Here is a 23,794-nt window from a genome sequence, read left to right on the forward strand (position 1 = left end):
GCACGCAAGGGCTTCCTCCTCCGGGCTGACAGACTGCCAGTCCTTGCCCCTGCCACGCTCTCTGCATTCCGTGTCCTAGCTTCTTTCATTCCCTTCCGTCTTCACAGAACTTTCTGACATGAATGCTTGCTGCTAATTTTCACTCTATTATTTACATCGGTCAGATTTTTCCTTAAAAAGCAGGAACAGTGTGCTAAATCGTAACCAGGGCCGAAAGTGCTACAGGACTGATTTGTCGGCAAGCTTACATCCTGAACTTGAGTCAGGCGACTTCAGAGCTCCTAACTCATGCGCTACACCCGTCACTTCTATGTTAGTGAGCTGACCGAAAAACACAGAGGGAAACAGTGTCAGAAAAGAGGACAGACAGGATAAAACATACTTTCTGAGAAAGCAGGGGAGTCCTCTGGGGTTATTTGCACTCAACCCTTAAGTCCTGTGTCATATCAAGACCTGGAAAGCGGCGGTGTTCATTTGAGAACTTCTTATGACCTTACAACTGTTTTACCCATTCCAACAGAGGGGAGCGCAAAGTGTAATTTCCGCACTGTCCTGAACCTCGTCCAGATCAGCACTACTGTCTCCTGCCCCAGGCAAGCCCCACCGGCATTCCTTGGCGGTGAGTGCCTTGCGGTGGGACCCACTGTGTACAGTGTCTCCGTCTGTATCACCCACACCGCAGATCGGAGACCTGAGTCAGTCCCAAGCAACTGCCTCCGGGGCTGGCACTCCACACAGCTGTATGGAAACCAGCGACCAGCAGTTTCTCCCCACCTTCTGTCCTGACTCTATTCACAATTACAAGAAGCGGAAAGAGGCTCCTGACCTTTCTGACTTGACTAAAAACCAGGACTTTCTTCGTGATTTAGTATGTGAAGGCCTGATACTTCCTGCTAGTTTTCTTGCTGGGCTCACAGTGATCACATGGGGCTTACAGAGAACTGGAGAATACTCAGTTTCTTCTGAAATCTGTCATAAGCAATAAATTCCATGACTGCGTTTTACTGCCGCACGTCCCTCCCCTGCTGATGCAGGCCCAGACAGGACTGGTCACGTGGCTGCGCCAACGGGCCTCTCACAGCTCTCATTTTCTCCTTCCATCAGAGAGTTAACTTCGAGTCCTCCAAAAGACAGGTTTTCTCATTATAGATAAGGCCAATGTCACTGGAAAAGCAGACTAGCTTCCCTTCCGCTGTAAGTAGAAGGTCTGCTAAGTTTTGATTTTGACTTTGCCACAGGTGGAGATCAGGCAATGTATTCTCAACCCCCTTCATCTGTTTCTAAAAGGAAGCAGTCACTGAATTAGGAGAATGAACTCAAAGAGAAACCAATGTGGTTAGTTTTCAATAAAAATTCCAAGCTGCCTGAGAACTAGGTACATTCCTGGGAGATTATTTTAAATATTCATAACTTCTAAAGACATTTTTTTGTATTAAACTGAAAATATTGAGATCATAAATCTTGCCCCCTTTGAATTCTAATATGGTGATTTTCATCTCTTCCCAGACCTTCTTTCCTTTTACTAATTACCTACATGCTAACCGCGTTAAGACACAAGCATTCAAATGTCAGCAATATGGAACAAGCCCCCCAAATCCTTTTTCTTCATCAGTCACTATTCAGTTAGAAGCTGAGCTTCCAGCCGGGGGCTCTCTGAAAGGCTCTGGCTAGCAGCAGCTGAGCGGGCAGGGGGCAGCACCCGCCCTCCCATCACCTAGCAGAGCCCTGGGCATGCAACCAAGCCTCTCTGAGCCCGTTTTCTCCTCCGTAAAAGGCAGGGATACTGATGGTACCTGCTTCTCATGGGAGAAGATGAAAGAACACATTCAAAGGACCTACGACAGGACCCGGCCAGTAACAGAAGCTGACAGTGTTTGCCATTATTGTCATCTGCACGTGACATTTTTGTAGAGAGCATTCCATACTCCACCCCCAACACAGAGCGGCTGACAAGCGACAAGCCGCCTCCTGCACTGTGCGACAGACCAGTGCAGACCCCCTTCCTGCATTCCCACTCCCGAGTCACAGGAGGCCTGCGCAGATGAGCCGTCAGCATCCTGGCGAATCCACCCCATCGCAAATCCACTCCCACTGTTCGCTGCCCTTCAACTGACAGGTCTGTGAGGGGTGAGACTGGTCTGTTTTATTCACCAATGCATTTTCGTGCTTGGCACAGGGCCTGGTACACAGACGTTTACAGATATTTAACAAATGAATAAACTGCCTATTTCTAACAGCAAGGAAATTCCAGCCCCACACTGGAATCTAGAACACTACAGCAGGTTAAACGCCGGCTGCCCACAAAGCACACAGACCGCAGGTGGCGGAGTGCTCCAGGAAGGACTTACGGGACGCTGGGCTAGACCAGCCAGACCCTGCGCAGGGAGCCCCAGAGGCTCGTGAGCTGAGTAGACTTAGAACATATACAGTGCACCAGGACCAAAGAGAAGCCAACATCAACAGAATCCAGTTCTCTGACTTAATTGTAGGGCAGAAGTCATTTTCCTATCGTGACGTTGAGATAATTAAGAGGAAAAGTGAGATGAACACGGACTCTTCTCCACTCTGCAACATCCCATTGTTAGAGAACAGAGAATGAAGAATGGAAACCGGATGGTCTGTGGGATATCCAACACTGCTGGTCAGGAGCACGGCCCGGGCTGGGTTTCTTCTGGGCTGCAGACCGAACCCCAGAATCATACACCCTGGGACGCCTCGGGGGCTCAGTCAGTTAAGTGTCTGCCTTCAACTGTGATGATCCCGGGGTTCTGGGATGGAGCCCCATGTCGGGCTCCCTGCTCAGCGGGGACCCTGCTTCTCCCTCTCCCTCTGTCCTCTGCCCCTGCTCTCCCTCTCTCAAATAAATAAAACTTGGAGAAAAAAAATACACTTGCAGAATGCAGGACACTCACATAAACCAGACCAAAAAACCAGAGTAAAATGAAAAATAAAAAAATAAAAAACCGCTTCATTTTACTCAAATGGCAGTACTTGGCAAAAATCGTGTACCACACATATGTTAACAAGGCATTTTTACAGGGTCAATCCTAAAGGTAAATACAGATCAACAAGTTAGAACTATACTCCTTCCGCCAGAAAATACTCAAGGAGAAGTAAAACATGGTAGGAGCAAGTCTGCATAACGGCAAACCTGACCATGCTACCCTAACAGCATGATAAATATATCCATAAATAAAATATAAATATATAATAATAAAAAACCACTTGTAAAATGTTAAAAAAAAAAAAAAAGTACATAATATAAAAATAAATGCCCAAATCTGGATAGCTCTTATGGCAATTTGTCCAAGTTCTAAAGACAAGGACAGAAGTCACTAAGAAAAAGTGAATGTAATCACCTTAATGTTGCGGAATGGTCATGAAATAGAAATCCGTATTCATGAGGCTCGCTGGCTTTATATAAAAATTAGCCGCTTCCCCACCCACCCACCAAGGACACAGACCCCTGATGCTCCCCACGTCTGTGCCCACGTCTTCCCGAGACCAGCCAGGATCCATTCCCCAGCCAGTCCTGCAAGACGCCATGGCTGGCCGCGTGACCGAGATGCAGCCAACAGCATGAGAGCAGGAGTGACGCAGGCCAGTCCAGACCTGGCCAGTTACAGTCACTCCCAGCAGTGAGCCAGACAAGTGAACACAGAGGTCTGTGGGCCCAGAGGAAGTAGCCCAGAGGACACGGGAAGTGAGAAGAACACTCTGCAGTACTGAGCCACTGTGGGCTCAGGGCTGGTCAGTCACCATACTCCAGCTGACCCTGTGCTGCGGGGCACCCCGGGGCAATGGCCAGGTCCCCTTTACCTGCAGGCGCCTCAGGCCCCAGCTGCTGCACATGCTGTTCTGGCCAACGCCTCAGCCGGTCCACGGCCCCGGCCCCACGGGGACAACTCCGAAGGAGACTTTACGTGCCACAGGCTCCCCAACTCCCAACCAATGTCCCAAAGATCAGGCCAGGGCCAGAGACTGACCTGAAACACACAGCAGCCCAGTTCCAGCCCTTCCCAACCTGCATCCCCATCCCCTTAGCTAATCCTGTTCCCCCAAGTCCCCATCTTGCGCTCTGCTCCTACCGACCCAAGGCTGCGGCCCACCACCGCTGCTTGCTCGCTAACTCGGCAGGTGCCTCCTCGCCATCTCCTTCCATCCCTAGAATGCCCTGGAAGGTAGGGATTTTGCTCACAGGATCTTTGGAGCATTTCAGTATCTCACACCCAGTACGTGGCTAGAAAGCAGCGGAGCCCGGACTCATGCCTGGGTCGCCCACCTCAGGGCACACATACTCACTCACCGTGCCTGTTACGAACAGCTATTTCGTGTTCTGTTGCCTGTCCTGCTGTTCCAGGACCACGTCTGTCTACGTCATTGTGTGACTGTGTGAGTGCTGTAGAGTCAAGAAAACCAAGCCTACAGTCAGACAGCCATGGAAATTCCTCCGCTGACCTGAATGGTGAAAGAAATTAGCGGTTCTTATCTGATTAGCCTACGACAAACTGATACAGGACGCAGAACCAAAGATGTTATCTACAGTTCAGAAGAGAGCGCTGACTAAAGCTGAGTAAACAAGGACATATCTGGCTTGGTAGTTTGTCCAACAGAGTAAGAATGGAAAAAGAGGGTTTTGCCAGCATAACCTTGAAACCAGAGGCGGCCACCAGCCAGGTGTGATAACCTGGGGCAGCCAGCGCCACCAGGACTGATCACCACAGGTCCACCAGGCCCAGCCGCACTGGCTCTGGGGGAGGGCCAGCTTTACTCGTACCTGCCTCGAATCCAGCCTGTTTCCAAGAGGCCAAACACTGCATTCGGGCCAGGGGGTACGAAGATTAGATAAAAGGGGCGGATAACAGGAGATAGTACTCAGTCCAGAGCTCACACAGGAAATGAACCAGAGTGCAAATGTTCCTTCTCTGGAGGTAGCAGGTCACAACAGACACAGGGAGAAATCATCTGAGGAAGACACGTGGACCCCTCGCTGCATCCGCTGGCCTCAACGGACAACAGGACCCGAGCACTTGAATATTTGCATGAGCTTTAAAACTGCAGCTTCAAGACCCGAAAAGCTTCTTACTGGCCGTCAGCGGCACTCCCTTCTTGAACTAGAAATGCAACAATCGCCAGGTGTCCTGAAGCTCAAAGTGCCGCTTTCCTCACTGGTTTCTATGTCACTTTGAATACAGAGGTCACTTTCTTTTTCTGTATTTACACAACTTAAATTCCAGCCGTTAAGTTTCAGCCTTGGTGGTAAAGATTGCTAATCGCGTACCCAGTATAAATTCTCACTTCTTCCTAAGTAATAAAAGGCAGCACTGCCCACCTAAAAAACCTTGAACTTGTCACAAGGGTGCCCATGTGACTTGGTTCTGGCCAACGAGACATCGCTGACACTGTGGGACGGGGGCCCGAGGAAGGCTCCTGGGGGGACTGCCTCAGCGGGCACACACCTTTTGTCCCCATCCTTCCTCCTCCTTTGGCCTGGAATTTGGGTAGAATGACAGATGGGCCACTGTAACATCACAGAACGGCTGTACCTACACAGACTGTCTCATTTTTATGCAAAACATAAAGACACCTGGTTTCTGTCACCATCACCTGAGTCTTCTGCCGCCGGCAGCCGCGTCTGCATCCAGACCGACCAAGTCAAGGCCGACATAGTGTCTTCCACGAACACACCGCCAAGAAACAGGCACAACAAACAACTTTCCCTTGAAGGGACGAAGCAACTCGGGTTTACAGATAGAAGTGGATTAGCCCAAGTTCCACTGTCCACGTAACTCAGGCCATAAAGGCCCATTTTCGGATTTGCTCTACAAAGTGCTCTTTCCGCTGTCACACGGCGCTTTCTGCTGTGACCAGTGTGTCTTCAGGTGACGCCGAATACGCCGTGGCTCCAGGCTGGCATGCCCCATCTTGGAGACTCTCCTGATGGGAGCATTCATTTAAGAACTTCTATCATTTCACGGGTATAAAAGATAATAAATTACCAATTCCCTCTGCCAAATGCACAATTATTTTAAGACTGTGAGTGAGCTGTGAATATATCACTTAACAGAACTTTCCGTACTAATTCTTCTGCTTTTTGAAAGAAAAGGCTACCTTAATCCTTTCAACTAATTGCTCTATTTTGCTTTTCTTTACATGCCTTTAAGAGTGTAAGGTAAAAAATTATCATCCTTTCTCCTATCATTCTTCTACGGACGCATTCTCACTTCTTCTGCATCTCTTGTTAATTACATGATGTTATCTGTGTTAATCCTACTCAGAAAGAACTGACAACTTCAACCACAGAAAAAAAAAAAAGAGGAGAACTCTGCATAAATTGCTTAGCCCAAAGTTAATCGTATAATGCGAGAATAAAGCGGCTCTAACGGCTATTGTATGACTTATCAGCTTCCCTAACAGGGTCACTTGATATATTTTAATAAGACTAATTAAATACCTTAACAATGTCATTGAAACTTCATGAATCTTTCAATGAATTACAACCTTCCTTTACAGCATGTTTTCATTTATTAATCTCACTTAAAATGCAAAGAACTATATAAGAGACAAGCAGACACTTAAGAACGACGCCTCTCAGTTAATTCTGATTAAATGTGGGTTAAATGCAAAGAATAAGCCCACCAGTGACCCCTGACATAATTAAAATTATACCCTTCTATCACAGTATTAATCCTCTTATTTCAGTATTTTCATAGATCTTTTTTCTTTCAGATTGTGCCTTATTCAATACCTACATTTATTCCCTAAAAGGTAGTTTTGTATTGGGAGATGCTTTCTAAACATTCTGAAGAAGGACATCGCCAGGGCTAAGCACCGGCCTTCGGAGACGGGGTTGGGGCAGGCGGACTCCCCATGGGTGGAGCTGCACGAGACAATGCTCCGGGCTCAGAGTGAAGCCAGAACACATAGGACACACTAGAGCGTCTCTAACTTAGCACAAAACACTGCTTTTGATGAACACACTGAAGCCTACTTATTTCTCATATTTCAACAATGAAAAGCTCTTTATCCCTGCACCTTACGCCTCCCGTCGTCCTCCCCAAACAATCCCACCAAAGGGCAGTACGGGCCCTCCCAGAGCAAGCGTGGCCACTTCAGCATTCACTGACAGTCACAATCTTTTTTTTTTTTTTTTCTTTAAAAGATGTTATTAATTTATTTGACACAGAGAGAGAGCACTAGTAGGCAGAGAAGCAGGCAGAGAGAGAAGGGGAAGCAGGCTCCCTGCCGAGGAGAGAGCCCGATGTGGGGCTCGATCCCAGGACCCCGAGATCATGACCTGAGCTGAAGGCAGAGGCTTAACCCACTGAGCCACCCAGGTGCCCCTGACAGTCACAATCTTAAATAAGGTCTGGATTAATACTCAGAGAGAAACGGAGAAGTACGCCATGACTGCCAGACTCAGACTGCTGCGGCTAAAACCCCATCCGCACCCAGTTATGTGAACTTGAGCAACTGAATCCTCCCAAGACTCGGGTCCCCATCTGTGAGCTGGAGAAGATGGTACCCTCACGCCGCTGTGGAACCCAAGCTCTGAGCAAACTCTGAGACACCGTGAGCACTCGGTAACTGTTTCCGTTCCCAGTGACGTCCAAGGACGTGCTCCAGGGTATCTCCTCACCCAGAACAGGACGGAGTTAGAACACAGAGCGGCAGCTCCACCGCCGCGAGCAGTCTGTCTGAACACTCTCGTCGGTAAACACCCCACCACGCGACCCACAATCCCTGCTCCTAGCTATTTACCGACGACTACGTTCACGCAGAAAACGCATACATTTAATACCAACTTTACTCATAGTAGCCAAAGACTAGAAATAACCCAAGGTCCACATGGCAAATGGACACACAGACTGCGGTACATCCACACGGGAGAGCACTACTTGCCGATACAAACAGATGAGCCGGTACAAGGAAAGGCTCTTGAGAGCACTGCGGCAAGGGAAGGCAGCCAGACTCACAGCATCCCGGGACAGGATTTCAGCGACTAGAAACAGACCTGGCTGCAGGGGCTGGGATGGGGAGAGGAGTGACCACAGAAGGGCAGCACGAGGAAGCCACTGGGGAGCCTCGACAACGGCTGTCTGTCGACATCTTAATTGTAGTGATTACATGACTGTGGGTAGCTGTGAATTTTCACGAGCTTGCACATCAAAAGACCTACACTGTGAAGAAGTTTAAGTTTCTAATCTTTTGAGGAAGTGCTTTCCAGTCCTTTATAACAAAATAGGGCCTCTTTCAAAGTTTATCTTAAAAACGCATTTTAAAAGAATTCCAGGTCTTCAGAGACTCTAGAGAAAGTAAGTATTTAAGATAAAAACTGTGTGCTCTGCAGGATGCCATGAAGATTTTATTTTCTTGGCACACGCAGGAGGTTCTGAGAGCTGGACAGTCTGGACCGGCCGGCCGGACTGTTACGCTACGGGCTGTTATACTACGGACTGTTACAGTACAGACGGCTGAGCTGCACTCAGGACTCCTAGTCTACTGCTTCCGAGAGGATGGATGAAAGGTTTTCACTTCAGCCTAACAGTTTACTTAGCCGAAGACTCAAAACGACAGTCTAGCACACGCTTTTAGAAGGCAGCTGTTATAATGAGGCCTACTGGCTGACTTACTGTACACGAAACCCACTCCGGAGAGTTCCAGTCCGTACTCCCCGGGGCTCGGAGTCCTGTGTGCGGACTCGCGCCCGGCCGATCTCCAGCACACACACCCGACGCGGGCAGGGCGGCAAGTCAAGTCGACGGGGCGCTGAATCTCCTCACCACCATACTTAATAGCGGCTACCGTAGTGTGTAGCTGTTCCTGTTACTGCTGCAGATGGGAATGCATTGATATGATTAAATTTGATGGTATGATAATATATGGTAATCGCGATTAATCAGAAGCCCACTAGCAAATGGAGGATGCTGGGTGTCATGTCACCTGCATTTTAAACTGCATTCTCTCCCTGCAAGCCTGACAATGTTCGACAGCTGGAAGGCTCTCATCCCACACTCGCCTGCTACTACTCGTGGATCTGGTAAGAGAAACGGCCCATCATTCCGTCCGATCTTAAGTGCTGATAACTACAAGGCATCGCAGGCAAGTTGTAAAAGCAGTTGGGGTCGAAAGAAAGGCTGGAACAGAGTCCGGATTCACATCTGCAGGGGCTCTAACCAGAAAGATGGGATCTGAGGCAGCAGCCTCATCAAACATGATTTGCATGAAATGCCATATAAAACCCATCCAGGCCGTGTCAATCACCACCACCTGATACCACGCACCCGCTCCACGGAAGAGCCTGCGCTCAGACCTGCCTGCGACGGGCTACAGCTACACAGTAAACACAAATGGAAATCTTACCGCGTTAACCTAAGTAATCGTGTAATTGCTAAGAAGACTAATTTAAACTTTTTAGTAGCCTTTTTCCTTTTAAATGCAATCTTTAGTTTTAATTCCAACAGAAACCCACTGAGAAATGATTTAGCAGCCAAGGTACCTGGTATTTAACTGTTTAGCCTGAAATACCACCTCTATCCAGTGCATCCATTCAAAATCAATGACTGAACAGATTTTAAAATACCCTAGGTCAAGAATCTTTACATGAGTTATCGGGATTTACCCACACACTTAAAAATAGCAACTGTACCGACAACTAAAACAAATTAGGTTAGCAAAATCTCAAAGCAACACCTCAAAATATTATTAACCAACATTTTAGTGTTACTTTAAGTGAGCCGACCTTACAAACGATGAACACCTCTCTGAGGGCAAATGTGTAACTGGAAAGCACACTGAGAGACAAGAACAAGCCTTCCAACTCTACTAGTGACAACGCCAGGGACAGCCTTTGTGGAAAGGAAAACCTGTCAGAATAAACCACGAAACGAAGAGCAGTTGGCAATGAAAAGAGCGCAGGAGCAGAAAGGTAAAGGAGCCTCCCCACCCCCTCCCCCACAAAAACAAAACAACAAGAAAACCACAACTGTTCTGTGAAACTACATTCAAAGGTCTTAACGTGAGTGAGGCCGCTTCAGGAGAGCATGCGGGATGGCAAGAGGCAGAGGGCAAGACCAGAGGAGCGGACAAGGAGGGAGAGAGGGCCCCTTACACAGCACCTGTAACTACTAAAAGGCAGACGCTTCCTTCCTGTGCCCGTCAGCTCCGGTGAGCACTCACTGTTTACAGAGCTGACGCACCCTTTACATTCGGCAGGGTGACACTGTGATATGAAAAGGTGTATGAAAAGAATTTCATGCTCTGACCACGCTATCAAATATACTGAGATATATATATATAACTTGGATTTGAAAAAACAAAGCTGCCTGGGAATTACAGTCTGTGACGAGAAATGTTTTAAAGAGCAGCATTAAGAGCTGTATCCATAGTGAAAATTTAAAGACATGGATCTGATTCATAGGTGCAAACCCAAATCACAAAACACTTCACCAAACTCCAAAATAAGAGAGTGGGGCCGGGGGCAGACACGGAGCCTCCTGACAGGAGCACAGAAGGGTCAGCTGGATGCCAAGAGCTGAAACAGAATTTTCCAAGAAAACCAACTCTAAGGACGCCCTTCTTACGGTATTTAGTACTTTGACATTCAAGCTTTGTCTTAAAAACTGTCTACTCAAGCCTTTCAATAAAATTCACCAAAGAGGAAATAAAAATATTAGTTCTCCTACTATATCACATATAGCCTAGAATGCCATATTTTTGCCTAAGATTTGCATTTTTCAAACAATCTTAAATAATTCTATGAAAAACAGGCTTATCAGCTTGCCTAGACTTCTCTGATTTTTATAATTTAAAAATTGGAGGCATTACCACCTAATACAATTTCTAGGCGTACTAGCTCTAAATCAAGAATTTCTCAAGTTTTCATAAAACTGTCAAACAAAATGGATTTTTAAGTAAAGCTTGCCAACGGGTACTAACTCCTTTCAGATCTGGAGTCTGGTGGGACTTGTGCTGGCTGCCGTTTTTGCTCTTTGGTCAGATGGGGAGAGCTGAACTTTTGTCTAAATTTAAGTGAACGTGACGTAATTCTCCGGAGCAAATTCATGAATGTACCATTAAAAACAAGTAAAAACGTTAAATTATAGACCCCTTCTCCAAACTACTCATTTTACTAGGGCTCCTCACGGAGTCTGTTTGAGTCAGTCCACGTCCTTGGCACACCAAAGGATGTGAATTACAGAAATGTACGGAGCAAAGTGAAATTCCCTGCAATCTCGTCCTTCCCGGCCCAAGCTCCTTTACGGAACCCCCACTGATCCGAGGACAGGTGGAGCTCTTGCTGACGCCTCAGGAGTCCCCGACACACGGCTGCACATCAGCCTGAGTCCCACAGTCCCACCCTGTGCCCAGCGGAGCTGGCCTAGCCCTGGGCCTTGTGCACAGCAGTACAGATCGGCAGCGGCTCAGTAAGTGACGCAGCACGTAAATACTGAATGACCGCGCCACGAGACTGCCGTGAACCTGCCTTTGCTCAACACATCAGTGTAATTCCCACCTGTCTGTGTGCCGAGGAAGCCTACTGATCTGAACACACTCCGTGAGGATTCCGAAGTCAGGCTTCCCAACGTGACTGCTTTATCAGTTTGGGGGGGTCACCTTACAAAGCAAAAGTAACAGGCCAGACCCCTGGGCAAACTGTCATCAGTTAAGAAATCTCCAAGGGGTTTTGTTAAAACACAGCAAGACTGTCCCCACTAGTTTTATAATTTTACTCCGGCCAAAACTGGCTTCACTGAACTCTGCTAGTCTGTTTTATGCTTTGGGACTAGCACTACGCAGAAGCACTTAGGAGGAGACACACGCGCACAAAACTACATTCACACTGACAGCAACCACGTCCAGCCCAGCAGAAAAGGAAAACCAGTCTTATTCAATAAAGACCGGGTTTATGTGAAGTAATAGGCGATGGCCCAGAGTTGGTCCCGCTTCTTAATGATACTGAAGTGCACCCCTCTTGTGTGTTTCTACAAAAAAAATTTCAGTCCTCTCCGCACCCTTCGTGGAATTTCAGCTCACAGCCCTGAGAGCAAGAGCCGCCCGCTCCACTGACTGAGCCAACGGGTGCCCGACCTCTCACGTAGAGAGTCCACACCTGATCACCCGCTCTCAGGAAGACCGACTGACTGCACAAATAAGCAGAGCACTGCATTCTCGAGACCCCAGGCACACTGTAACTGCAGCTTAAGACCCAGTATTTGGGACGTAACAGAAGGTACAGGACGTGTCAGATTCCAGCAGACCAGTGAGCTGCAGGGAGTCTCCCGTGCAGCCCAGCTGCTTCCTGCCGCCTGTACATACTGCCCGGCTCAAAACAGTAACCAAACAAAACATCACACTTTGCAGAAACTCTTCCAAAAGCAGCTCAACGGTATTTACTATCCCCACTGAATCACAGAACTGAAAAGTAAGCTCACAATTCAGGGGTGCCTGGCTGGCTCCATCGGTGCAGTGTGTGACTGCTGGTCTAGGGGCTCTGGGTTTGAGCCCCACACTGTGTGTAGAGACTACTTAAAAATAAAATCTTGAAAAATACAGTTCAATTTCTCAAAGAAATATTCTTTTAGGAGCACCAGGGTGGCTCAGCAGGTGAAGCATCTGACTCTGGATTTCGGCCAAGGTCATGATCTCAGGGTCGTGGGACTGAGGCCTGTGTCAGGCTCTGTGCTCAGTGGGGTGTCCGCTGCTTTCTCTCTCTCTCTCTTCCCCTTTGCCCACCCCCCCTTATGCTCCCTCTCTAAAATAAATAAATCTTTAAAAAAAGAAAAGAGAAAGAGAAAGAAATTTTCTTTTATTATCCCCTTATCCTCCAGTATTATGCAATTTGCTTCTTCTAGGATCAGATAAAATTATATCTCCAGAACAGAAAAATAAAAGTAGACGAAAATTACAAAATGATTATCCTAATTTTATATTAGTAAACATTTTTATAAAAATATCAAGTACATACAACAGTGCTTTATGTTTTTCTGAAACTACAATTGGTTCTCACATCAAATTTTATCTCTATAATGCAAACACAACACAAAAACAAGTCTAATAATGATTATAGCATAGTTGCTTACATTTCTGAAAAATAGCAAAAAGTACCTAAAAATATGAGTGCTTTAGAGTAACTAGCAGGTAAACTACTTCAAGAAAGAAATGTATCTAACAACTAAAACACACACGCTTGTCAGTGGGCCATGCAGTTAATAAATCCTGTCTATTAGGACAAATGCTTTGAACACAGAAGCGTACTCAATAAATACACCACCGCATTTTAAAAACCTAGTTTTTCGTACTTTGTAAGTAATTTAAAGGAAATTTAAAGGAAAAAAATAATTCAAAGGAAAAAATAGTTAAATAAGGGAATAAAACCGTTAAGAATCAGTTTTAGAAACCAAATATAATTCATAAATAACTATAACAAATCAAAAGTTTTTCTAAAAAAGTACTCTGAACCTGAAATCTAATACTGATTTTATTTTCGAATACTCATCTGACTACACACCCAGAGCCTTCATTAACACCTGTCTGCGAAATGCCTTCTAACAGATAGGCTGTCCTTGAGTGTCAAAGCTAGGGTCAACCAGTCCGTTAGATATCTCCTGAAATCAGAGATTATTCATTCTCAACAAAACTGGATCTGTTTTATATACAAATGATAGTAAAATTTTATGGCCTGGTCCACTTTTTTAAAACATGTCCTCACTGATTTAATGAAGCCAAGAACTAATGACAAGTCTAACCCAAAACTCAAAAAAAGAAAGAAAAAAATTTTTAAACAGATACAACTATTTAACGGACATTTTTCTTCCAGTGAAAATACATCAGAAGAATGGATAAAGTTAAGGAAAGCATAACAAAGTATGGACAGGGGAGAACCAGTGCTTTCTTGTAAAGGTGTTTTAAAGAGAAACACCTCATTTTAAACTACAAAACCAATAGCTCATTAAGACTTTGGGGGTTCAGTTGGTTTTTTTGTTTTGTTTTGCTTTTTGTTTTTTTGAGCAAGTAGAGATCTCATTTAAAAAAATTTACAAAGACTGACTTATTTATTTGGGAGAGCACATGCACGAGTTACTGTGGGGGTGGCATGGGCAGAGGGAGAGAGAATTTTAAGGCTGAGGGCAGAGCCCAACACGGGCTCAATCCCATGACCCCGAGATTGTGACCCGAGCCGAAACCAAGAGTCGGACGCTTAACCGGCTGAGCTACCCAGGTGCCGCAGAGCTCATTATTACTCCGCAGAACCGCACGTATGCCCACACGTACGCAAATCCACCTGCGCACGTACACACTGTGACAAAGCAAGGCCCTTTCTCATCTGAAGTACTTAAAGATTGATTTCAATAATGAAATCGAAATTCACCTCTTTAAGATGAAAGGCACTGTATGATGATCCTGATTCAACACTTTTACAGTTAAACAAAATTAATTCCATTCTCAAAAATCCACTGACCTTAAGCTTTTAACAAACATTTTCCACTGCAAAAATTATTGTCAATATTTACAAATCTTTAAACTTCTATTTAGTTGGAATCATGCGTATTTGCTGTATGAATGTGTCTCAGCAAACTTATGCTCGTCCTGTCGCAGCAGAAGAAGCAGCTGCTACTCACTGGGAATCTCTGCGGCCCCACAGCGGGTCTCGGCTGGCTCGGGACTGGCAGCAAGGGCACTAGGAAGAAAAACAGCTCTGGTTACAAACACCCCTTACGTCACAAAAAAACCACCGAGAAAGGAATACAGTGTGTCAAGTTTAATACCAAATGCACTTTCTGTGTACAGTACCTGCACTCTGTCAAGGTAACAGTTAACCTACACGTGTCCCAGACAAGGACGGGCGAGCGGAATGCGGGCCGGCATAGGACGGCACACGCAGAAGCTGAGACTTCAGCGGGGGATTCCTACGCAGAATTACAATGTTTTGCAACAAAGAAGAGCTTACTCCTCTAAAACGAAACACGACCCCGTGTTTCACATCCACATTCCAGTTATCCAGACAATCTACTCCGGTTACATTTCCTGACTCCAACCAAATACAGATTTAAATCTAAATCCTCTAGGATCGTTACAGGGAGGGCACAGCAGAGGAAGGAAGACATACATGCCCACGGCAGTGTTACAAGGAAACATCTACCACACCACCTACCACACCAAGACCATAGGTTTGGTTTTGCTGGTCGTTTTTAAAGAAGCAGAACTCCAATCCATCTACCAGAGGAATGCAAAATCGTGTAATTTTAAAGCAGATATTTTATAGTAGGGAAGAAGTCACATGTCAGTGTTATACCCTGGGGCCAAATCAGGTATGCTCAAGCTACTTAAAACATATGCATTGTACTGATCTTGATTTTGGAGGGAAGAAAACCACCACCCGCCTGGGGACTGCTCTCCCGGGTGTGCCCTGTCTCTCATTTCACAGCCCGATGACTGCCGATGCACCCAGTAAGCTCTCAGGGGGTCAGTTGTTATGGGCCCAACTGCGGTCCCCTCCCAAATGCCCGTGCTCAAGTCCCAGCCCCCAGGCCCTCAGAACAGGACTGCATTTAGGCTAGGGGCCTTTAAAGAGGTGATCACAGTAAAATGAGGTCATATGGACGGGCCCTGATCCAGTTGGCTGGTGTCCTTGTAAGAGATTAGAACACAGACATGCACAGAGAACAACCAGCCAAGTGAGGATACAGAGAAAATAAAATAGTAATATTATCACATATCAAATGTTTAATTTAAAAAAATGTCTGGTGAATGAGAAATAGAGAAATGATACAGCTTAAAGGTCAAAATTATTGTAAAAACAGAACACTAAGATAATTTTATTTACTACAGGTACTCGAGGAGCTCTAGACATCAAGCCGTGTAATGAGGGTGAGACTTCCACAGGTCCAGTTTAAAGGGATGGTGTGTACAGAGCAGAGTCACCACCCATCAAACACAAAGTGTGGTGAAAAGAAACTTACTTGGATAAAATGTAAAATGGCAGAAGTCCTGAGAGAGAGAGAAAGAGAGAGAGGGCACGCCTAGTCCAATCAGGCAAAATTTCAAAGTGAGAAGAGGTCAATTTGAGAGACTTTACAGAGAGGGACCTGGTCCCCAAGTCTATACAGCCTGCTAAAAGGCACTGGGGAAGAGGGAGGAGTTCATCAATTGAACCAAAGCAAAAACAGGGGATTGTGAAGTAGAGAAAGAAACAATTAGAGTATCTCTGACCTCAAAAGGTCACAGTGAAAGTGAAAGCAAACTACATATTAAACAATATAAAGATGGTGGTTTGTAGATTAAACACCAAATATAAAGTACCCAGACCTTCAAGACTATGTGCCACTGATTTTTAAACTCGGCACTTAAATACCAATTCCTGTCAGAAACCTCCAATACAACAAAAAGATTAAAGAAAAAAATCAGGTCTCTCTACCTGCGGGGAATGAGAGCAAGAACGCTAGGAGCAGTCTCTGGGAAGAAATCTGATTATATAATTAACAGATTTCTTACACAGAAGCCTCCTCGTTAGTTGGCTTTTTTTTTTTCTTTTTTTTAAGTAAACTGTAAAAAGCAACAGAAAAAGAAAGGAGGGAAAAAGAACAAAAGTGACGGAAGAGAGCACGTAAGGACGGGTGTGAGGGGCAGATCAGAGATGCAGCCTGGAGAGAGGGCCTCGGTCAGACCACCAAGGCCTCTCAGAGTGTCCCTCGGGAGCTCCGCAGTCTCCGGGGCTCGTGAGCAGGGGACACGTCCAACTAGCTGCCTCTCTGCACCGTGAGCAGAATTTAATACTTGTAAAGGTAACACACCATTCTTGCTGAACCCTCTACTTGGAATATCTGATATTTAACATTTATCTTTCTGTTGTCCCGTGTATTTAAAGGACTAAACCGATCAAGTTTTTAATTCATTACAACAGTTAAATAAGCAAAAATCTAGAAAGCAAATTAAATTTCCACCAAAACTGGCTGACTATAATATGATGGAACCCTCTGTATCCCTGAAAACGTGTGCCATCAGGAAAAGACGTGCTTATGCTGTTACTTCTTTTAAAACATTTCCATGCACCTGTCAGTGGCCTGCAGCTCCGGGACCCCGGGGCAGTGCACGCGCTAGGCACAGGAGACGTGCAGACACTGGCAGCCTCTCTCAGGCAGGGCCCACTCATCTCCTGGGGAGCACGCGACTCTTCAACAGTGCCCTGTGCCTACGCCCAGCTAGGACATAGCTGCGCCCTCCCCCTGCAGCAGCCGAGCCCGAGACCAAAAAGACACTAAAGAAGGAACGTGGGCTCCGCAGCAGCCGGCTTCACACTGAAAAATCACTTCGCTGGTTCCAAGTGTAAAACCCACTGGCAGAGCGGGTCTTACATTTACGGAACGATGAGCTTTGCAGCGTAAGGCCTGCCTTCGGTATCTGTCAGGCTGCTGACTTTTTGGCAAGGCACACGGTTTTCCTATCTGGAAGCTGTCCTGGGGTTTCCTTGGAGCTTTCCCACTCCAGACTTCTAACACTATTTGTTTTTATTAGGCTAAAGAGTATCTGTGCACCCACCACCTGCCAGTTTTCCATTCAGTGTCTACAAGGAAATACACAGTAACCGATGCTGACCTCAGTAAAATTCTTCTGCAAGCGACACTGAGTGCAGGTGCCTGTGCTAGGAAGCCACCGCGGAAAGGGCTACTCTCGTGCGGGGGTGGGCGCATCCCGCAGCTGCCGCAGGAGACACAGGCTGTGGGCCCCTCACAAGGACGACCTTGGGCAAGTCAGCAGCCCTACTGTTTGCCTCGGGAGCGCAGAGCCCCGGCGGAGGATGAGGCGGGCAAAGATTCCAGTACAAGCTGGGGACAGGCAGAGACTGTCAGGAGGTCGGGGACCCGCCCTACCTCTGCCTCCCAGGTCTGTAAAGCACAGGCAGTCTCCAATGACATGCCCAAGGCCAGCCTGCCACCTTCACCACCACAGACATGGCTCCAAGGCACAGAACAATTTCAGAGTGCCTCCAGGCCACCGCCCTCCTCCCACACTTCAAGTCCCCTCTCAGGCTTCTCCCCTACTTCTGCAACGTTGGGATTCCAAGCGCAGTATCAGCAGACCCCATGGGGGCCTCAGCGGCCGCCCTCTCACTCAATGGGAAACTAAACGCTCCCAAAGATGGGGCTGTTTCCCTCCCTGCCAGCGCTGCAGGTGACGCGGGATCTGAGGGCTGTCAGTGCTCTTTCCCACCCCGGCTCTGGCTCTCGCATCAACCCAAGTGCCACCCCTCCCGCCCGCTGCTGTCCATCCACTGGCCTAACCTGGCCCCAGAGTTCAGCTCCTGTCCTCCCAGTCTCCCGCCCTGCTTCCAGTCCTGAGAGAGACCATGCTTCCTGTGCCCGGTCCCCTGGGTCCCCGACTACTGTCCTCCACCCTCCGCAGCCACATCCAGACCTGGTTGTCATCAGTGCCCCACCTTTCCGCAGTCTCTACAAAGTGCCCTTCTGACCTCTGCCTTCAACCTCGCCACCTCACTGTCCTAGTGACTGCACGTCCTTCCCGTCCGGGACGAGCAACGCCGCCCTCTAGCTGCCCACACCCAGCTTCTGGCAAATGCAAGCCGTGCCCCTGCCACAAAGCCACATCGGGGTCTGACGCTCAGCTCCCCACCACGCAGCTCAAGTGGGCTGCAACATGCCCGCAGCCCCCCGCCAGCACGTGCACTCCTCTGCTCCCTGGAGGGAGGCTCCATACCTCCTCTCCCCTCCTCAGACCCGCAACACTGCCCCTCCCGTCCGCCGTCCTGCTCCCGCGTCCTACCACGCCCAGCAAACGCGGTGGCCCTCACCCGCGCCCGAGTTCTCTCCTTCTCCACTGGCTGCTGCTTTCCCATCTGAAAATAAACTTTCTCTCAAGCCCACTTCCTCCTGCCAATTACCATCCAACTTCTGTGTCAGCAAAACACCTTCGAGGGCTGTCAATGCCACACCCTCCCATTTCTGGGTCCCACGCTCTCTGCGGGCTGCCTGAGTGAGACAGGCACCTTCCCCGTGACACACAACCACCCTGTCAAAATGCGCAAGACCCCTCTGCGAGGGCGGCCGTCAGCCTGCAGTCCACCCCACGGCCGCCCTGTCGGCGGAGACCACTTCCCACCGCCGCTCGCCCCCCGCGACTCTTTCTGCTTCCTCCTTGCTACCCCCTGCCAGCCCTGCCAGGCCCCGAGCTGTCCAGGTTCCAGGCCTTGCGCTCTCCCCACACTTTAACTTCCCTCTCTGGGGCGCTCACTGGGCGCAGGCTCTCGACCTGCCTATGTGCCAACCACACAGCAGGTCGTACTTGAGCCCAGACCTCCTCGTCCCAGCTCTCACGAACTGCACACAGGACGCCTCCGCCTGCAGGCACGTCCGGAGCAGCACTTCGGGCCTTCCCCGCTCAAAACCGACTCTGCCCCACGACAGGGCGGTTAGGTCCACGCTGCAGATGCCAGACCCCAGCACCCCTCTGCCTCCGCCCTCCCTCACCCACACCCGGTCCATCGCGTCCTGCTGGGCCCGGCAGCTGACGGCTTTCCACCGTCACGGCCGCCACCCCGATCTGAGCCACTATCACGCGTTACCCTGCCAGCGTCACCGTCCCCTGGCTGAACGCTGGCGTCCCCCTGCCCCTACAGCCCACTCCCAACACGGCGGCAGAAATGACTCTCTGAAGCCAGAAACCACATCACGTCATTCCCCTCCTTCAACTCCTCCAGTCACAGCCCATTTTGCCGAGAGGAAAGACCGCGGCTCTCCGGAGGGCTTGAAGCCTCACGTGACAGACGTCCCACGGTTCTTCTCTGCTCTCGCCATTCCACTCACGGCATGTCATGTCTTCCTGGTTTCTGGAACACTCACGGCGTGGTCTCACCCTCCCCTGCTGATCCCTCTGCCTGGAACGCTCTCCCCTGAGACGGTGACAACGCCGGCTCCCTGACCGCCTTCAACTCTGAGCTCCGCAACGAAGCCCGCCCTCGTCTCCCAAGTTGCACGGCCGACTCCAGGCCCCAGGCGCGTGCCCTGTGCACATGCTCACGCTGCGCGCGTGATGCTTCTTGCTCACTGCCCGTCGCTGTCTCCTGACAGCAGGATCACCAGCGCAGAGGGCTTTATCTATTGTTTTCCAGCAACGCATCTTAAACGCCAGAGACCGAGAAGTCTCTCAGCCGGCGTGGGCTGAGCAGAGGGGTGAAGACACGCTCCACACCCCCGCTCCTAAGTGGCCCGCTCCGGGCAGCCACGCCTGTGGCAGTACGCGGTCGTGCAGCTACGCTCGAACCGACCACCAGAGCAGATGGGGCGGCAGGCACGCCCTGTGCAAACATTCCCGCTGGAGGACTGATGAAGACTACCAGCTCGGGCATTTCCGCAATGACCTCTGCTGCCCTTGAACTTGAGAAGTTGCTCAGTGCTTTCCACCACGTTATAAAATAAGAGGAACAAATTCTTAAGCAAATGAGTCTGGCCCGTCAAGCTGGCGGATGCCTGGGGCAAGGGGAGGAAGCAAAGAGGCCAAACCGTCCTTACAGACTTGCCAGTGAGGACAACTTGGCCGCGGGACCCCGTGGCTTTACAAGAGCAGAAGAGACACGTACCTTGGACGGGCGTCACCACCGCCCCTTTGAAGTGGGGGTTTATGTGTATGTTCTTGGGCTGCTGGGGGGTCACGGGGGGCGGGGTCATCATCACCCTCGGGGCCTCTATCTGGGGCGGCATGTGCACTCCCTGCGGGGGCGAGGAGTGGTGCGGGTGCTGCAGGGGGAGCAGAGGCTGCAGCTGCTGCGGCTGGAACAGACTCCGGATGGGCTGCGGCGGCGGCGGCGGCGGTGGCGGCGGCGGCGGCTGAGGCTGCGGAGGAGGGATTAATCTTGGAGAGTGCGTCTGAAAACCACCAAAAAAGAGGAGACAAATTCACAGAGGTCAACATTCAGAAGAAGAGTAAGGGAAAGCTGGCGCCTGCTGGCTCTCTGCCTGCTTGTGATTTCCGTCAAATTAAAAAAAAATAAAAAATAAAATAACTCACATGGACTCCAAAAGTTTACAAAATTTTGGTTCAGCCAATAAAATTGCCCAGAGCGAGCCAAGCACTGTGCTTCAGGCTGAGCCCGAGCTGCCCTCGCCCTCCCCGCAGCCTGTCCTGCTGCTTCTCTTCCAGAAAACCAGGGAATAAAGACAGGGATGTGTACAAGTAGCCATGCCACGCACAAGGCCTCCAAGAAAAGCCCAGCTACCCAAGGCGGCGGGGGACAGGAGGAGGGAAAGGGCAGAGACACAGCTGCTGGGGAAAGCAAGGGAGCAGTGAGGCCATAGCCACGGAGACAGAAGACGGACAGAGGAAAGAAAATAGACACCCAAAGCAGTCAGGGGTCCCGGGGTGGTCCCATCAGACAGCAGCCCCAAGGGGAGGGAAGCGGCCACAAGGGCCGCGACCGCTGAGCACAGGACCACCCCGTGTCATAAGCCCCTATGTCAAGGTCCAAATACAAAGTAACCGGCACCCCCCCCCCAACGATGCACTGCAGGGGCTCCTCGTGCCAGTCCTGCTTTCACAGATCGGGCCGCTGGGAAGCAGAGTCCAGACCGCCTGCTTGCAGGCGCTACCGAGGCCACTTCGCCAACACACCACCTACTGCAGCACCCGCTTTCCCTGCCGGGCTGCCCGATGCCAGCGGCTCCCGAACCCCGGAGCCTGAAGGACCGCGGCTCTAGCCCGCAGAGCGCGCGGGCACCTACGGACATGACGCGCCGAAGAGCTCGCGGCGAAGAGCTGAACAGAGGAAACAGCCACGGCTGGACGGAGAGCAGCGCGGAAAGAGGCGTCTCAGAGGCACGAAGACACTTCGGAAACCAAACCGTCTGCGGCCTCAGACTCAGGGAAGACTGTTCCAGAGACCCCGGGGCCAGCCCACATCCACGGCTACCCACGCTCGGGACGCCAGCGTGCGCCTCTGCTAGTGCACGGTGGGGGACGCGTGCAGCACAGACAGGACAGTCAGGGAGCCGGGCACCAGCGCGCACAGAGGCTGTCTGAGTCGGCTCTGACCTGACAGTGAACGCGGGGCGCGTCCCGCGCTCACGAACACCAGGTGTGCAAAGGAAATCCCGCGTTTGTGACCGGGAGTGTAGGGGCTGTGAGCCGCCCGCGTGGAGAGGCTCAGGGCGGCTGGGGAGCGCAGAGCTGGCAAAAGGTTAAGGGCCGGGGACCTCAGACGTGCACAGGACACGTGCTGCACAGGCGTGCTGCAGCGGACAGACAGGGAGAGCGCCGCCCAGCCCGATGTAGGAGGCTCGGGGCACAGGAGCTCCGCGGGGCGTGCGAGGGACCTGAGCGCGGTAGGAAGGACTGGCCCGGGGCAGGCAGCGATTCCCAGCGCACCCGGAGAAGAGCTGAAGGGAGCGGAGTCCAGACGGCAAGGGACCCACCTAAGAGAAAATGCGCTGATGCGAGGACATGAGGAAGATTATTCTTCCCAGAACTCTGGAGAGTTGGGAAGACAGACAGCTCTGGGCTAGGGAGTAACCAGGACCAAGAGCGTTTGTGGTCTGAGGACAGACACAGGTGGGAGCGAGGTTAAGTTCATCTCCTACAGCTTCGGTCCTCCTGGCAAAGTGGAACTGAGAAACACCACGATTCGCACAGCTGGGCACAGGGCTTACGGCCCAGAGCGCCATGAGGCCGAGCCACAGGCTTATCTCCAGTTCATGGTGAGCTGCAGAGCCCAGCTCGGTCGCGAGAATGCCGAAGACACGACACCCCGGGGGTGGCGGCCACGCCGTCTTCCCCTTGGCGAACAATGCCGAAGCGCTCACGGCTCCTCTCAGCCCAACCTCTCTTTGGGGAGGCTGCTGGGCTCACCTCCTCTCTCTGGGGACCTCCCCGTCTTTGCAGGATCACAGAAGACACAATACAAGAACAGGTCCCCCTGTGTGGCTGCCCCCCAACCGCCCCGCCCCCAAGGAAGCCGAACTAACCGAACTGGCTGCTCAGTACACAGCGAGACGCTGGGGGTGCGGGCACCGGACGAGGAAGAGAGAAGGAATGAAAGGCCGTCTTTTTGCTATGTGAGAAGCGTAAGAATGAAACAGCTGTGTATGAAGAAACAGCAGTTCTGAACACCGGCAGCGTCTTTCCACTGAAATCAACCTGACTTCTCTCCCCTTCCTTTACTTCAAAGTCGGAATTCTCGTGCTGCACAGTAAGGCACCGTTTCCACCTCATGATTTCGCAAGTGAAGGCACCCTGACACGGAACCCGTCTACGAATAGGCAAAGTGTGACCTTCCCGAAATTCAGATAAAAACGTAGGAGGGTCAGGCAGTAGACAGAGTGGACGCATATTTGTATTAAATCAATTTGTCCTTGGAGATTGACTTCTGAAGGAAAAAGCCATAAAATCCTAAAGCTAACCAAAAGAACATGGAAAAAAAATCACTATAATTCCTTCCTTTGCTACTGCGATATCTCTTCTTGGAAATGCACACAAAATGCAACTGAGCTGAAATTCCAAGTATATGATTATGGGGAGGAGAAGACAGTTCCTCTAAGAGAAACTGCTCCACGTAAGGAGAGACCTCTGGTAACCAGTATGAAGGAACAACTATTCTGATAAAATCAACAGTACTACCCAGATCGGACACGTAACCCGGCCATCGTTCTGCATACGGGTACTCCGGAGCAGCAGCCCTGTACAAGCAGGGAGGACGGAGCCAGGCTCCCCGCGGGTTCTCGTCCCGAGACTCAGGCCTTTTGTCACCAGCCGCTGTGTACGGATTCTCCTTTTACCACGCGAACACCAA

General features: G+C 49.9%; 1 protein-coding gene across 7 annotated transcripts in view; it reads right to left on the reverse strand.

Moving 5' to 3' along the window:
* Positions 1 to 23,794, reverse strand: part of RBM33 (RNA binding motif protein 33) — a 129,900-nt gene that overhangs the window by 45,712 nt on the left and 60,394 nt on the right. For all 7 annotated transcript variants that reach the window (XM_046021403.1, XM_046021402.1, XM_046021401.1 and 4 more), the window contains exons 8-9: positions 20,594 to 20,879; positions 14,622 to 14,680 (exon numbers count right to left, since the gene is read on the reverse strand). In XM_046021403.1, coding sequence (XP_045877359.1) covers positions 14,622 to 14,680; positions 20,594 to 20,879 — 345 coding nt within the window. The remainder of the gene's footprint in view (positions 1 to 14,621; positions 14,681 to 20,593; positions 20,880 to 23,794) is intronic.

The sequence above is a fragment of the Meles meles genome, chromosome 10 (assembly GCF_922984935.1).
Source record: "Meles meles chromosome 10, mMelMel3.1 paternal haplotype, whole genome shotgun sequence".
NCBI lineage: Eukaryota > Metazoa > Chordata > Mammalia > Carnivora > Mustelidae > Meles > Meles meles.